The sequence below is a fragment of the Salminus brasiliensis genome, chromosome 20 (assembly GCF_030463535.1).
Source record: "Salminus brasiliensis chromosome 20, fSalBra1.hap2, whole genome shotgun sequence".
Taxonomy (NCBI): Eukaryota; Metazoa; Chordata; class Actinopteri; order Characiformes; family Bryconidae; genus Salminus; species Salminus brasiliensis.
The window spans coordinates 19,127,686-19,140,996 of NC_132897.1; the positions used below are offsets into that span (position 1 = coordinate 19,127,686).

The window sequence follows — 13,311 nt, forward strand, 5'->3', positions numbered from 1 at the left end:
ATTCTCAACATCCAGGTTCTAGGAATTGTGGGTTCATTTCTGGCAGTGTCCCAGCTCAAAAGTACCTAGGGTCTATCTGCACTAGCTTTGAATACTGAGTAAATGACTAAGCACTTCACTTGCAAGTCACTCTGGATAAGGGTATCATAAATGTACATTTATATAGATGTATGTGTATATATATATATATATATATATATATATATATATATATATATATATATATATAGAGAGAGAGAGAGAGAGAGAGAGAGAGATCCCTTCTGGCTGACAGAGTGTGTTCATATGTATACAGTGCTTATACATATTAACAAACATTGTTTTTCATTGTATTTAACCCCTTAAAAAGCCTATGTCTCGCCCGTGGGCCAAAGGTGCGAGTTTGTACAGAAGTCCCTGTAGTTACTGAGTATTACACCTTAGCGTGTAATAAGCCTTGGCGTGTAAAGGGGTTAATCCATCTGATGACATTTATGTATTAAGTGCATGAAGCTAGTCAGGCTGAATTATGGTGAAGTTGAGGTTGGAGATGAATCCCTGCTGTGGACAGTTCACCAGAGCTTTTGAAATATTTTTCACTTCTCAAAAAAAAAACGGAAAAAAAAAAAAAAAAAAAAAAAAAAGAATCCCTTCCCTTTACTGCTGTGGTTAATTAAAGGGCTGAAATAGGCAAATATTGGATGAGCTGTGGGTAAAATGCATGCCATTTGGCCATGAGGCCTTGTAGCAAGTACATGAAAATTCATTGATTCGTTTAACATGGCAGCTGTGCTGGATTCACACAACCAATTAACAGCATTCCCAGTGGGTGGAAACAAAAAAACCAAAACAAAAAAAAAAAACTTAAAAAGGTGAGGTGGGGGAAAAACCGTGAAATGGAAAAAACAGTAGGAGAGAAAAGGGGCTGTGCATGGCAATGGCGTAGAATCAAAGTGAGATGGGACATGAAAACAACCTGATGTGTGGCACTATTTTTACGGTGTCTAGAACGACAGCAGAAAGTGGGAGGAGGAAGACAGACAGAGAGAGTGAGTGAGAAAGAAAGAGAGAGAGAGAGAGAGAGAGCGAGAGAGAGAGAGAGGGAAATAAAGAGCAAGAGCAAGAGCAAACGTACATGTGAGCCCCAAAAAAGGGAAGATGAAAAGAAACAGAGGTTGACATGACAGCAATCAAAAAAACAACAAAGGCATCCACTGTGGAAAAGTACTGCCAATAGAACAGGATTTTCTAGAGCAGATAAACTTGAACCTATTGGCACCATGACTAATGCCAGGCGTGGGACAGAGGAGGGTATAAAGCCCCCCCAAGCATTGAGCTGTGGAGCAGTGGAACTGTGTTTTCTGGGTTGATGGTTGGATGGTGCTCCATCCAATACTTTTGGGACAAGTCGGGCAGTTGGGGATGAGGTGGGCTGGTGAACATCCAACATCCTGAGCTCACTAACAATCGTGGAGCTGAATGCCATCAAATCAGCGCTCATCCATCCATCCATATCTATCTGTGTGTCTGTCAGAAGAACAAAGCTTGGTTCCAGATTGACACAGCTAACACGGTTACAGAGTGACTTGCACTGATTTTGATCATGTGAACATCTGCGCCTGGTCAGGATGCTCACAGCAATAAATCATTCAGTAATTATTTAGATGCTCGTTTGCTTAATGTGTTTTGTGAAGGCTGATATGGCCATACTGATTAACTGGCCATACTGATTAAATTAAGTCTACTGTGGAGCTCCCAGGCTGTAACTACACGTTTCAAATGTTGTTGGTGTTAAAAGCAGAGGGCGGTTTGGTTCTCACCACTGCAACGTTCCATGATGTCTTATCTGCCGCTGCAGTCAGCCTCCTCTGTTTTTATTACCTCATCTCACACACACACAAACTTTCCAATGACCTCAGAACCAGGACCAGACACACCAGCCGATACCATCAGTGGTCTTACGGACAGGTTTAACCCTTGGAAGTTGTATTTATGGCCAGTGATGGCATAAAAACGATGTCATTTTATACTAATACATGCCTTCAGTGGTCTGTGGTCAAACATCAGAAGTGCAGACCTGAACCTGATGATAGACACTGGTACAGCAGAACTGCAGCAGCTAATGAATGGGCCTGAGTTGATAAAAATCTTCCCATTATTAGGCATTTCCCCTTTCCCCCTTTGTAAAAGTGCATCAATTATGAAATAATTGAAATTCAACCGGTTACGCCGCTGTTCAGCACTGGATGCTTCTGATGAAACGACTACAGCACAAAATATGACCAAAATCAATTTCCACGCCAAATCGAATTATCATAATGCCTCAGCAAATAGGCTGCCATAAGTGTTTATTAGTGTGAGAAATGATTATGGCTTTTACTTTGCAAAATGCAAAGCAATCACAAAAACAGATGAAGCCTGAAACCTGAGAGCAAGGGAATAAAACGTGTATGCATATTTCATATATATTGTTTATGGTGCTATTAATCACAGTCATCGGCACGGTCATAAAATACTTACAATATGTAAGTTATCACTCCAACGCTCCTGGAATGAGAGAAAGAGAGAGAGAGACGAGCAATTACTGCAGAGGACAATGAAGTAAAAATAACCAGGCCTGAGCTCAGTGTGGGGTGGGTTTCTTACCACATGTCTGCCTCCAGTCCCAGCGGCTCATAGTTTACTACTTCTGGAGCTGAAAAACAGCAGAACGGACAGACACTTTAAACCCGAAATGTCTAGAAGTGCTTACAAAGTACAGTCTGGAACAGAGCACTGACGGGAGAGGAGGGTGTTTCTGTTCTGTTATTCACACCAAAATATTTGAGCTGTGAAATGAGTCACTCGTTAAGAGAGTGGGGAAATCTCAGTTACTGAAGTGTGAAGGATATAAATGGAAGACCTGAACGTGGTGCTGGTGGGATGGGTCTAATCTGAGAGAAGTTTGTGTCTGGTTATATAGTTACAAAGTGAATATTTTGGTGCTTTGGCCAGGGATTCCTCCAGCATGTTGTAATTTTAGGTTAATTATCCCTCACTCGTAACTTGAAACTCAGATTCTGAACTTCTCATCGCGGTCTTGTTCGTGTTTGCAAGTAGAAGAGGAAATACTGTATTATGATCCGAATTTGATGAAAAGTTATTGCTGTGTTTATGGCATGTTTTCCAGATGGAAAGCCGTTCACGATTCTCTCATTTCCCATAATTTGACCTCAAAACAATCAAAAAGATAGTAGAGCTGTAAAGGTAGAGATGGCACGATACCCAGTTGTTATCCCAAACATCAGTTGCACCGGACATTACTAGGACTTTATCCTGCCAGCCCCCAGGACAAAGACCGGGTAATGTCTGAGTGAGCCAGTGTGCGTGTTGATGACATTACCACCATGTGAGAGAGTGGGGTTCGATTCCCGGTCTGGGTGACTAGGCAGCGCTACACCAAGAGTCCTTGGGCAAGGCTCCTAACACTGCATTGGCCCACCTCTGTATGCCATAGATGTAAATGTAAGTGAGAATGCAGACATTCTCCAGACATTTTCGAGTTCATATGTGGAAAAAAAGAATGATATTGAAATCCGTAATAAGTATCTGCTGCTACAGTACACCAAAACATTTGCACCCCTGCATTTCTTTCAGATCACTGTTGCAGTTTCAACTGCTTTGAAATCACATGTTTATTTCCTTAGTTCGCACTGGAACGACACAAAAAAAGCAGAGGAAAAAAAACAGAATCCAAATTATTGGCACCCAAACCTTCCAAATAAATATTTGGTAGAACACCCCCTGGAAACAGTAACTGAAATCAGCCACTTCCTGTAACCATGAATGAGTTTCTTACACTTCTCTAGTGGAAATCTGAACCGCTCTTCTTTTGCCAAATGCTCCCGGTCTCTCAGATTAAAGGGTGCAATCTCCCAACTGCTGTTTTCAGATCAGCCCTAGGTGCTCTGTAGGATTTGGATCTGGACTCATTTCTGGCCACTTCAGACCTCTTCAGGGCTTTGTCTTAACTCATTTCTGGGTGCTTTCTGAAGTATGCTTTGGGTCTTTCTTGCTTTTCATGCATTGTGGCTCTCATGCCTCTTGGGCTGAGAGGGACTTTTCCACCACTCATAAAGACTCGACCTGGGCCAGCTAAGGACTTCCCACCACAGTTTGGGAACTTTCTCCTTCTCCCTTCTCTAGAAGTGTGTTGCTTTTGTTTCTATTTATTTATTTATTTATTCTGCTTGCGTTTCACACAGGCACTATTTATTCAATTCATCATTATAAGGACTTGATCAGATTCATTTTTTCTTTACTGTTACCTGATCCAGCTGCTGGAACCGGACCAATACCAATATCCATTGATACAGATAGGCCATCTATAACTGCAGGAATATAGCAAAATGCCAATGATAACTAGACTAATGTTTAATGATGTGAACCTTAAGCCCAAGTCAAGATCATCCAGCGTAAGCGTTCTACTCCTACGACAGGACAACCTTGGCTAAAATTCAAAATGAGCTAATTGGCCATTGGCTATAGCAAAAAATGTCCTTTCATCAATTAAGCTCCCCTATGAAATCACTCGTCAACCATGCACAGCGTAAGCCCTATTAAAAAACAAGTATAGTTTAGAGCTAGCGTGATGGTAAATGAGGCACAGATGCTACTCTTCAGTGGCCTTCGGTAAATCTGGGGGGATAATTGTCTCTCTATTAGCTATGCTGTCTCATCACACCCTGCAGCCGTATTGGCTGACATTCAAAGAAGACTGGGTGAGATGCCAGATAGACAAAATGGGGAGGTGGAAGGGTAGAGGGGTGGGGGCGGGGTGGTGTTGAGCTCAAAAACCAAACACAGCTGACTCATGGGTAGACGCTGAACCTTTTTGTGATTTGGTAGAGGCTGCTTTCAGGCTGAGGCAAGACCTAAATCACCGTCCAAAACCCCATGGCTAGTGAATCCTTACTTGAACCACGGGGTGGATTTCGAGGGACATTCCAGGATGCCGCGGTTTGATCCACGCTAGGTCTACGCAGTTATGACAAGCTATTGATTCAGTTATCAAGCGAACGGACTGGAGGGAAGATCGGGCAGAACAGGGACGGCAAACTGACCTACAAACTCGGGGGTGCCAAAGATGTTTTTGAAATCGTTGCTGAAATCGATCTTGTGGGCCAGGCCGAAGTCGATGAGCTTAATGCGGGGGTGAGGCACGCTCCGGTTCAGCAGCATGATGTTCTCTGGCTGATGAGAGAGAGAGTGAGAAAGAAAGAGCATTTGAGACGAGATAAAACAAATGGTGCAAAACACAGAAAAAGGGCAAAAGATCAAAGAGGAGGATCAGAACGCTGAGAGCACTGGAGGAAACCGCAAGAGTGCAGAGACAAGAAAGAGAAAGAGAGAGTGAGCGAGCGAGAGAGAATACCAGGATACAGGCCATAACACATGGAAATCACATGCAAAGCTGCAGAAGTGTTCTCTAGAAAGCAGAGCACTACTCTAGCCTGGCTGTAACGCATCCCAGCCAGGAAATTCCACGGAAACAATACTTCCTTCTCTCAGCTAGCTTTATTCACAGACTAATCTCTTAAAAGCTCTAGTGACTTCAAAATATCAAAACGATGCTCGAAGAAACGAGGCAGATCTTTTTACACAGGCGGGAATAACATGAGGGATTAGGAATAAGGTGCATCAGTCACTTGCAAATAAGGAGACATTCTTCCTCAGTGAACTAAATGGTTTCTTTTGTCCTGCTCATATCTGCGCCCGTTAACGCGTTAGAATGACGGCCTTTAGAACGACGCTAGGCTAGTTTCACTAACAAACACAGGACTTAGACTGTCACCAATATAATATAATCTCTTTAACATCTTAAAGAGATTATCATCTTTAAAGAAAAACATCTTTCAGCCCACTAAGGGAGGCTGCAGATTGATTTTTCACAGAGTGACTCTGCAACGTGGTTCTCTGGCCCTCTCAGGCTGAAAGGGACTTTTCCACCACTCCTAGGGACTCCTAATCTTGGCCAGTTAAGGACTTCCTGGGAACTTTCTCCCTCTGCCTTCTAGAGAAGTGTGTGTGTGTTGGGGTGGTTTTATTTGTTGTGGGTTTTTTTTGCTGCTATTTTACAGAAACTGGCACAAACAACAGTTGATGAGATGAAAGCATCTCTACTGATTTGCAATGGCTGGCCCAAACCTCCACTAAGCACCTCAGCGTGGGGCCTGGGTGGGAATCAAATCTACTGCAGATCAGGCTAGCGCCGTACCTTCAGGTCAAAGTGAGCAATCTGTTTGGAGTGCAGGTAGTTGACGCCATCCAAGATCTGCTTGAGGAACTCGGTGGCCTCCTCCTCGCTGAGAGACTCCTTCTCGGCCAAAAAGTCAAACAGCTCTCCACCCGCCACGCTGCAGAAAGCACAGAGGGAAGACATGGCACTGGTGCTTTAGAAACAGGGTGGGCGATTAGCGAAAAGAAAAGAAAGAGAAAAAAAAAACATACATGAAGCTTTTTTGAACAATACACAATAAACATGTGCTGGAGGAACTACTTGTACTGCTCAGCCATTGCTATAATACATGTAGCTGTTCAGTATTCGACATCCACACACATACTTAGACCATAATATATATATAATATCTGCAGAAACCCTACACGAGACAAAGATACCCCAGCTTCGAGAACCCAAAGCTCAAACAACCTGGACACATTTGACAATCGTCCATCTGAAAATGCAGAAGATTCAGTCCAGCATTTAGAGATCAACAGTTTGAGCTGCAGTCTGGCTGCCAAACCACATGGAACTAGCCCAACGCGGAAATTTGACAACCAGCTACAGACGGAAGATTCTAAACAGGACACCAATCTCAACAGTGCAGCACTGGGCAAAGGTCCACAAGATGAATCACAGCATGGCACAGGATGAAATTTTTAAACAAATAATAAAAAAAAAAAAAAATATATATATATATATATATAAAAAAAAAACAATGTGAAATCCCCAAAACAGTTTATAGTAAGCTTCCTCTAATAAAGTAGAACTGCACATTACAGCATTATCATGAGTAAGGCCTTTAAAATACAAATTTTACAGAAGCCTGCATTAGGCAAGTTGAATATGAATTGCTCACAGGGTTTACTAGAATGGCAAATCAAATCCCCTATTTGACAGCAGAAGACCTGAGTGGCGGAGCACTGTTCTTTTTTGCAGAAAATCTTTCTGCAATAACTTTTTAACCTCTAAATGTTTGTGCACAGCCCTTCTAATAAATGCATTCGAAAAACTCTTTTTACTGGCCTTGATTTCAGAAGAAACTGTTAAGCACAGGTCGGCTGATCAAGCTTTGAGTTTGTGTTGCAACCGTTGGCATGGGAAACATTTCTATGGTAGGGGGAAGAGCGGCTTCCTCTTCTCCTCTACTAAAACATGTAAAATAGGACTGCACTATATAAATTCTGGTGATAAAAGGCTTGCCTTACTGGCCTTATTTACTCTCTGTTAAGAACATCCTGATCAACCACCAGTCCAGTGTTTCTGTAGTATTCACATGATCCAAGCTGAAAATAACCCCTGGTAAAAAAATAAATAAATAATCCCCAGTCCGATCTTTCCACGGCACAAAATTAAGAGCTTGCTGATCTGCATTCAGTATTTGATGTTCAAACCATAAACATAGCATATGATATTTTGTCCATCTGTCCAGATCATAGAGGCTAATCAGTGGTATTCAAAGCAGTGGATCGGTCAGTAGGGTTCTACTACACCTCACTACACAACACTACTATTGTCCTGCTACACTACCATTTCCAGCTGCTGGGAATCTATAGGTTTGGCAGACAGAAACATTTGGCAGAGCTCTAATCGTCGCTTTTCTGGGCAAGGGCTGACAGGATCTTGGCGTGTTTATTTAGTAGGAGGAAGCAGCAGAACAGCTGCACTGTGGTGACATGATGATTCAGGCTGATAATGGAGAGGTCGAGCCGGTGCAGCCACTGATCGGCCGCTTGCGCAAACAATCGCTAGCAAATAGGTTTCTGTTCCCACTTACAAAAACTACACAAAAAAACACCCCATTACTAAAAAAAAATAAGTAATAGTTTGTGCAACTTCTCACTTCACAATAACGGGTGGCAGTGTCGAACAAAAGGTTACAGTGGGAAACTCAGGGACCTGAACATGAAACTTCACCTCCAATTCCAGGGGCATTCAGTTGTACACCACACAAAACATGGCTCCAGCAATGCATAATATGTAAATGTGGGCTCATGTGGGAAACGGCTTCAGGGCAGCCCTGCTGCCTGAATCGAGAAGAACAGAAGTACAGTGCAGGTTACAGTAGGGCAATCTAAACCGGCTTAGCGGCGAGAATCACTTCAAGAGCTTTTGAGAAAAGAGAGGGGAAAAAAAGCTACTTCTTGGACATAATTATAAGTTTTAAAGCTCCTTCATATGAAGTCTTATCTTTTTGTGCTGATCACATTAAAATGCTGCAACTCAGCATTCCAAAAGCCAAGTCTTTAGAAACATCTGACGGTAATTAGCATGCTGTCACAGAGGTCCAATGCCACGAGGAGTTAACTCATGCAGAGCAACACATTGAAGTTCCTAAGCTCCTCCAAAGGAGGAAGTATCGAATGGTATGGTACAGTAAATTAGAAAAACCTTGAGTAATCACATACATGGTAGCCTCAGGGCATTTAACAGTAATTGGGAATCCCAGGAATTTCAGTAGCTTGTAGTACGCCTGAGCAGCCCTTAAGCAAGATTAGTGTATCGTTTATGTTTTGTACAAGTTCCAAATGAAAATAAAGAAAGAAGCAAGATGGAAAAGTTTAGGCACCCCTAAACTTTTACCAAGGCCTTAATTAGCTAGAATATGTCTGGTTCACTCTCAACCATCATTAGTGGTCATGCAAATTTCAGAGCTTTATAAATACTCAGGCTCTTCAAACCTTGTCCCAACAATTAACAGCCATGGGATCTTCTAAGCTGCTTAACGCTCTAAAATACAATAACTGATGCTCACAAAGCAGGAGGCGCCTAACAGAAGATGGCAGAGGGTCTTCAGGTAGCTGTTCGGGCTGGTAATTAGAACAGGCCAAAGCTGCAATCTGGAAGACCAAGAAAACCTTCAGACAGAACTGCTTTTAGGTTTGCTAGAAATGCATATCAAACCCTTTTACATTTATGTAACACATTTACATTCATGGCATCTGATCCAGAGCAACTTACACGGTAACTCGTATTACAGAGGTGGGCCAATGTAGTGTTAGGAGTCTTGCCCAAAGACTCTTATTGGTGTAGCACAGGAAAGTCACCCAGACCAGGAATCAAACTCCAGACTCCCACATGATGTAGTAGCTCAACGGTACTGGTGTTATCCGTTGCGACACACTACCACCAACCTTAGTCAAACCCTTTGACTGCAAAAGACTTTTATGAAGACTTGACAGTGTCTGGAGCGGTGGCGCACTCCAGATGGCACGGAGAGCATTTCGCTGGTACGAGGAAGAGCAGCGCATGGAAAAAGGCATTTTAAAAAGCCTTTTGGAGAAGAACGGGCGAAAATCCCCCAGATAAGAGCTGAAGACTTGCAGCTGGCTTCATAAAATGTGTACAAGCTATGTGTACAATATTTGAGTGCTTAAAGTTAAGTGCTTAAATTATGAAAGAAAGGACTGCCATGATTAGTCGCTGTAATCGATGATGCTGGCGCAGATTTATTTTTATTTTTTTTATTATTTATTTAAAAATGTCTTGGCTTTTTAGGTCTCTAAACATTTCGGTTTAAACAACACACACTTTTGCTCATTCCCACTTTGCCATCTCTGGCTCCAGTCTGGTCAGCTTCATTCCAGGCAAACGTTTCAGGAAAACAATTAGGGCTGCAGCGGAGTTCGACTCATAATAGGCATCGAAACCCCAGGCATCGAAAGGGTTCACATGAAAAAAAAGGTGTTTTGCCACCGGGCAAAGTTTTGAAGGCATACCAAGGCGTCATCTAAGTGCCATCTTCTGCCTAATGATTTTTAGATACTTACAGTACCATGAGTTCTGAACCGGGGTAACTTTTGCATGCGGCCGTATTTGATATAGCAAAACAAACAAAAAATTCACCCAAAAATCCAAACAACAACTGCTTCAGGCGGGAAAACAAGGTAATGCCACACAATTCCGGCATCACATACGGAGAAGATTAATATTAAGCTACTGGAAATCTGTAAAGCCAGCCACAGAACAAAACAGGCCTTTACTGTCAGATTTTCCACAGGAGACATCTTCCAGCAACGGCAGCTACAACCTGTCGACCTGTATTCAACACACAAATGCATAGGAGGCTGTCTTCCACAACAGCAACAGACCTTTATCTGCACACAGACGTAGACGTAGCTGCCCCAAGGCCATTTTCATCCCCTTTACTACAGATTAATCCTTCTTTACCAGTCAGTGGTCATTTAGCCATTCATCTTTGTGTGTGTGCTGCTATAGTCAACGCGGAATAGACGTGAATGAGCCCCTTTCTTCCACTGATGCATTGATAAAGGGCTGTATGCGTGTGCGGGCGCAAACAGGCCGAACGAGTTCTGCACTTGAGGAACTGGTTGCACCGGGGCCCACCAATGGTGACCTTGTGGTGACGGTTTCTGATTTGAGTGCATTAAAAATGAATATTTCATTAATGGCTTTGACTGCATTGCTTACAGCCGCAGAACTGGAATCATTTTCTTTTCATTTTACAGTCAGCATTCCTTCCGTGGGAATCCAATCCTGACACACTTTCATCTGCCGCCACTCAAGAGAAGCTGCGAGTAGGTCACGGTTAAAATATATTTTGACAACCTGGCTGCGTTAGAGACGCTCATTTTTAACAACTGAAATGCTAAATCTGGAGCAGGAAAAAAATAAATAAATAAATAAAAAAGACAGACACGGCTTAGGACTGAAACTTTTCACTTCCTTATCTTTTTCTTCTTATTTTTACTTCCTTCAGAAGTACGTCCAAACGGTTCTGTTCCTGCAGATTCCACATTTTTGACACAGAGTCAGTTTTGCAAATGCAAATCAGATGCCATCTTACACCACCGACACGCTTATTTCCTGCATTCAGACATGCTTGGTAATGTAATCATGAAATGGTAAGCCTGTACACGGTCCAGCTAACCCTGAATTACTCCACTGAATTACGTGGTGGTAGGTGTGGCGCAACAGATAACACCACTACCTGCCAGTGAGCTACAAAGTACAGCTACAGCTACAAAGTAAAGGTGACATGACAGCGACAATATGATATAAAATAGGCAATATCAAGCATGTTGTTTTACTTGCCCTGGCTGTCGAGCAATTTTAAATATAATACTGAAACAGACTTCAATATATTAAAACACACTTGCCCGAGGCCTGCATTATGTGGAATACGATGACTTACGTTTGTACAGCCATGTCTCTCCACTAGCTTACTGTAGCTGCTGCCCGCATCAGATTCAAAACCCTGACTCTGGCCTACAAAGCCAAGAACGGACCAGCCCCTCCGTACTTGATGGCAATGGTCAAAAGCCGGTCTGCACCAAGAGCCCTTCGAGCTTCAAGTACGGCTCGGCTCGACCCGCCATCCCTCAAAATCCACAGAAGACAAGCGTCCAGGCTTTTTTCTGTCCTGGCACCAAAGTGGTGGAACGAGCTTCCCCTGGGTGTCCGAACGGCCGAGTCGCTCGCTGTCTTCAAACGCAGACTGAAGACCCACCTCTTCAGAGAGTACTTGGACTACAACACCATGTGGGAGACTGGGGTTCGATTCCCAGTCTGGTTCACTATGCTGCGCTACACCAATAAGCTTCCTTGGGCAAGACTCCTAACACTGCACTGGCCTAACTCTGTAATATGAGTAACCTTGTAAGTCGCTCTGGATAAGAGTGTCAGCTAAATGCCATAAATGTAAATGTAAATGAATTAAGTGCAGCTCTTGTTTTTCTGCACCAGAGAGTCCTATTCTGTTTGCAGTGGTTCTCTACATGTGTGTGTCCATTTGCACATCAGTGTCAGCTATGCGTGCTACTTAAAGTAGCTGAATGCGTTTATTAGATAGGGTGTCCGCAAACATTTGGACATATAGAGTATATGCAACCTTAACTTTAACCTTACCCAATTAGGTTTAGGTTTAGGGTAAGAATGAAGGTTTGAAGGCTAGAGCTAGGATTTAGGGTAGATTTAGGTTAAGGTTAGTTTTAGGTGTAGGGTTACATTCAACTTAGAGTTCAGTTGCATTTAATACATAGACAGTTGAAGGTCACGTGAGCATCTATTATGGACCAAGTACAGTGATAGCAAAACATTCTATTATTTAAAAAAATTGTCAAGGGAAATCTGTAGTTTTGGAGCCTGAATTCGAATTTTACTTGACTCCATAAAAAGCCAGGTGTAAACACCCCTCAGGATGCACTGTAATCTGATTACGACTCCAGTCACATTCAGAGTCATCCATCATCCATATTTGACAGAATTGTAAACACGTAATGATACTTTCCTCATTTTTAACCCTGGCCAAGTTGTTAGCCTGACTAGCGATAAAGCTGCTCTACTTCTGCCTTCACAACCACATTCCTATTTCAGGGTAGAAAAGTGTACTATGATAATAAGCACAAAATCTCCAAACAGATGTCTGTGTATATTTTCCATCTATCTATGATGCATTGTAATAAATACCATAACTCATCTCAGCATTTGGATACTGAAACCTTGAGCGGATAACCAGGCACTCCAGTCACTGTGCACATCCCTAACATGGGTAAACTAGTCAGTTGTTTTTTGGAATGATGGTTGGTGCTCCATTCAAAACTTTTGGGGTTGAGATGGGGTTGTGATCATCCAACATCTTGACCTCACTAACAATACTGTCACTGAATGCAATCAAATCCTCACAGCAAGAAGATTAGAGTAACAGTGTCTAAAAGAAAGATCAAGTTTTATTGTTAAACCTATAGACATTTTCAAATGGATGAAAGCATTTTTTCTGGAGTGAGGGGGTGATGGCATATCGTCGCTGTGCTGCCAAAACCTTGTATCTCCATTTTTGCTATTTGTTACTTTTTGGTTTTCTAGCGGTTGTTTACATTGTGTCAAAAATTCATGATGAATGGACCAACAGAAATGCACGGAAATGACTTGGAGTAAAACCTTTTTACACTTCTGTTAAAAGTGTATTATAAGTAATTTTTCCTTTTACAGTAAAGGTGACATGACAGCGACAATATGATATAAAATAGGCAATATCAAGCATGTTGTTTTACTTGCCCTGGCTGTCGAGCAATTTTAAATATAATACTGAAACAGACTTCAATATATTAAAA

The 13,311-nt window shown here is 42.3% G+C and overlaps 1 protein-coding gene across 4 annotated transcripts in view; it reads right to left on the reverse strand.

Moving 5' to 3' along the window:
- Positions 1 to 13,311, reverse strand: part of dapk1 (death-associated protein kinase 1) — an 87,670-nt gene that overhangs the window by 43,653 nt on the left and 30,706 nt on the right. For 3 of the 4 annotated variants that reach the window (XR_011977950.1, XM_072664350.1, XM_072664352.1), the window contains 4 exons: positions 6,236 to 6,410; positions 5,082 to 5,211; positions 2,626 to 2,674; positions 2,500 to 2,526 (listed from right to left, as the gene is read on the reverse strand). Coding sequence is in view for 3 of the 4 variants with exons in the window: in XM_072664350.1 (XP_072520451.1) it covers positions 2,500 to 2,526; positions 2,626 to 2,674; positions 5,082 to 5,211; positions 6,236 to 6,410 (381 nt within the window). In the remaining variant the exon portion in view is untranslated. The remainder of the gene's footprint in view (positions 1 to 2,499; positions 2,527 to 2,625; positions 2,675 to 5,081; positions 5,212 to 6,235; positions 6,411 to 13,311) is intronic. The other variant, XM_072664351.1, reaches the window with a different exon arrangement.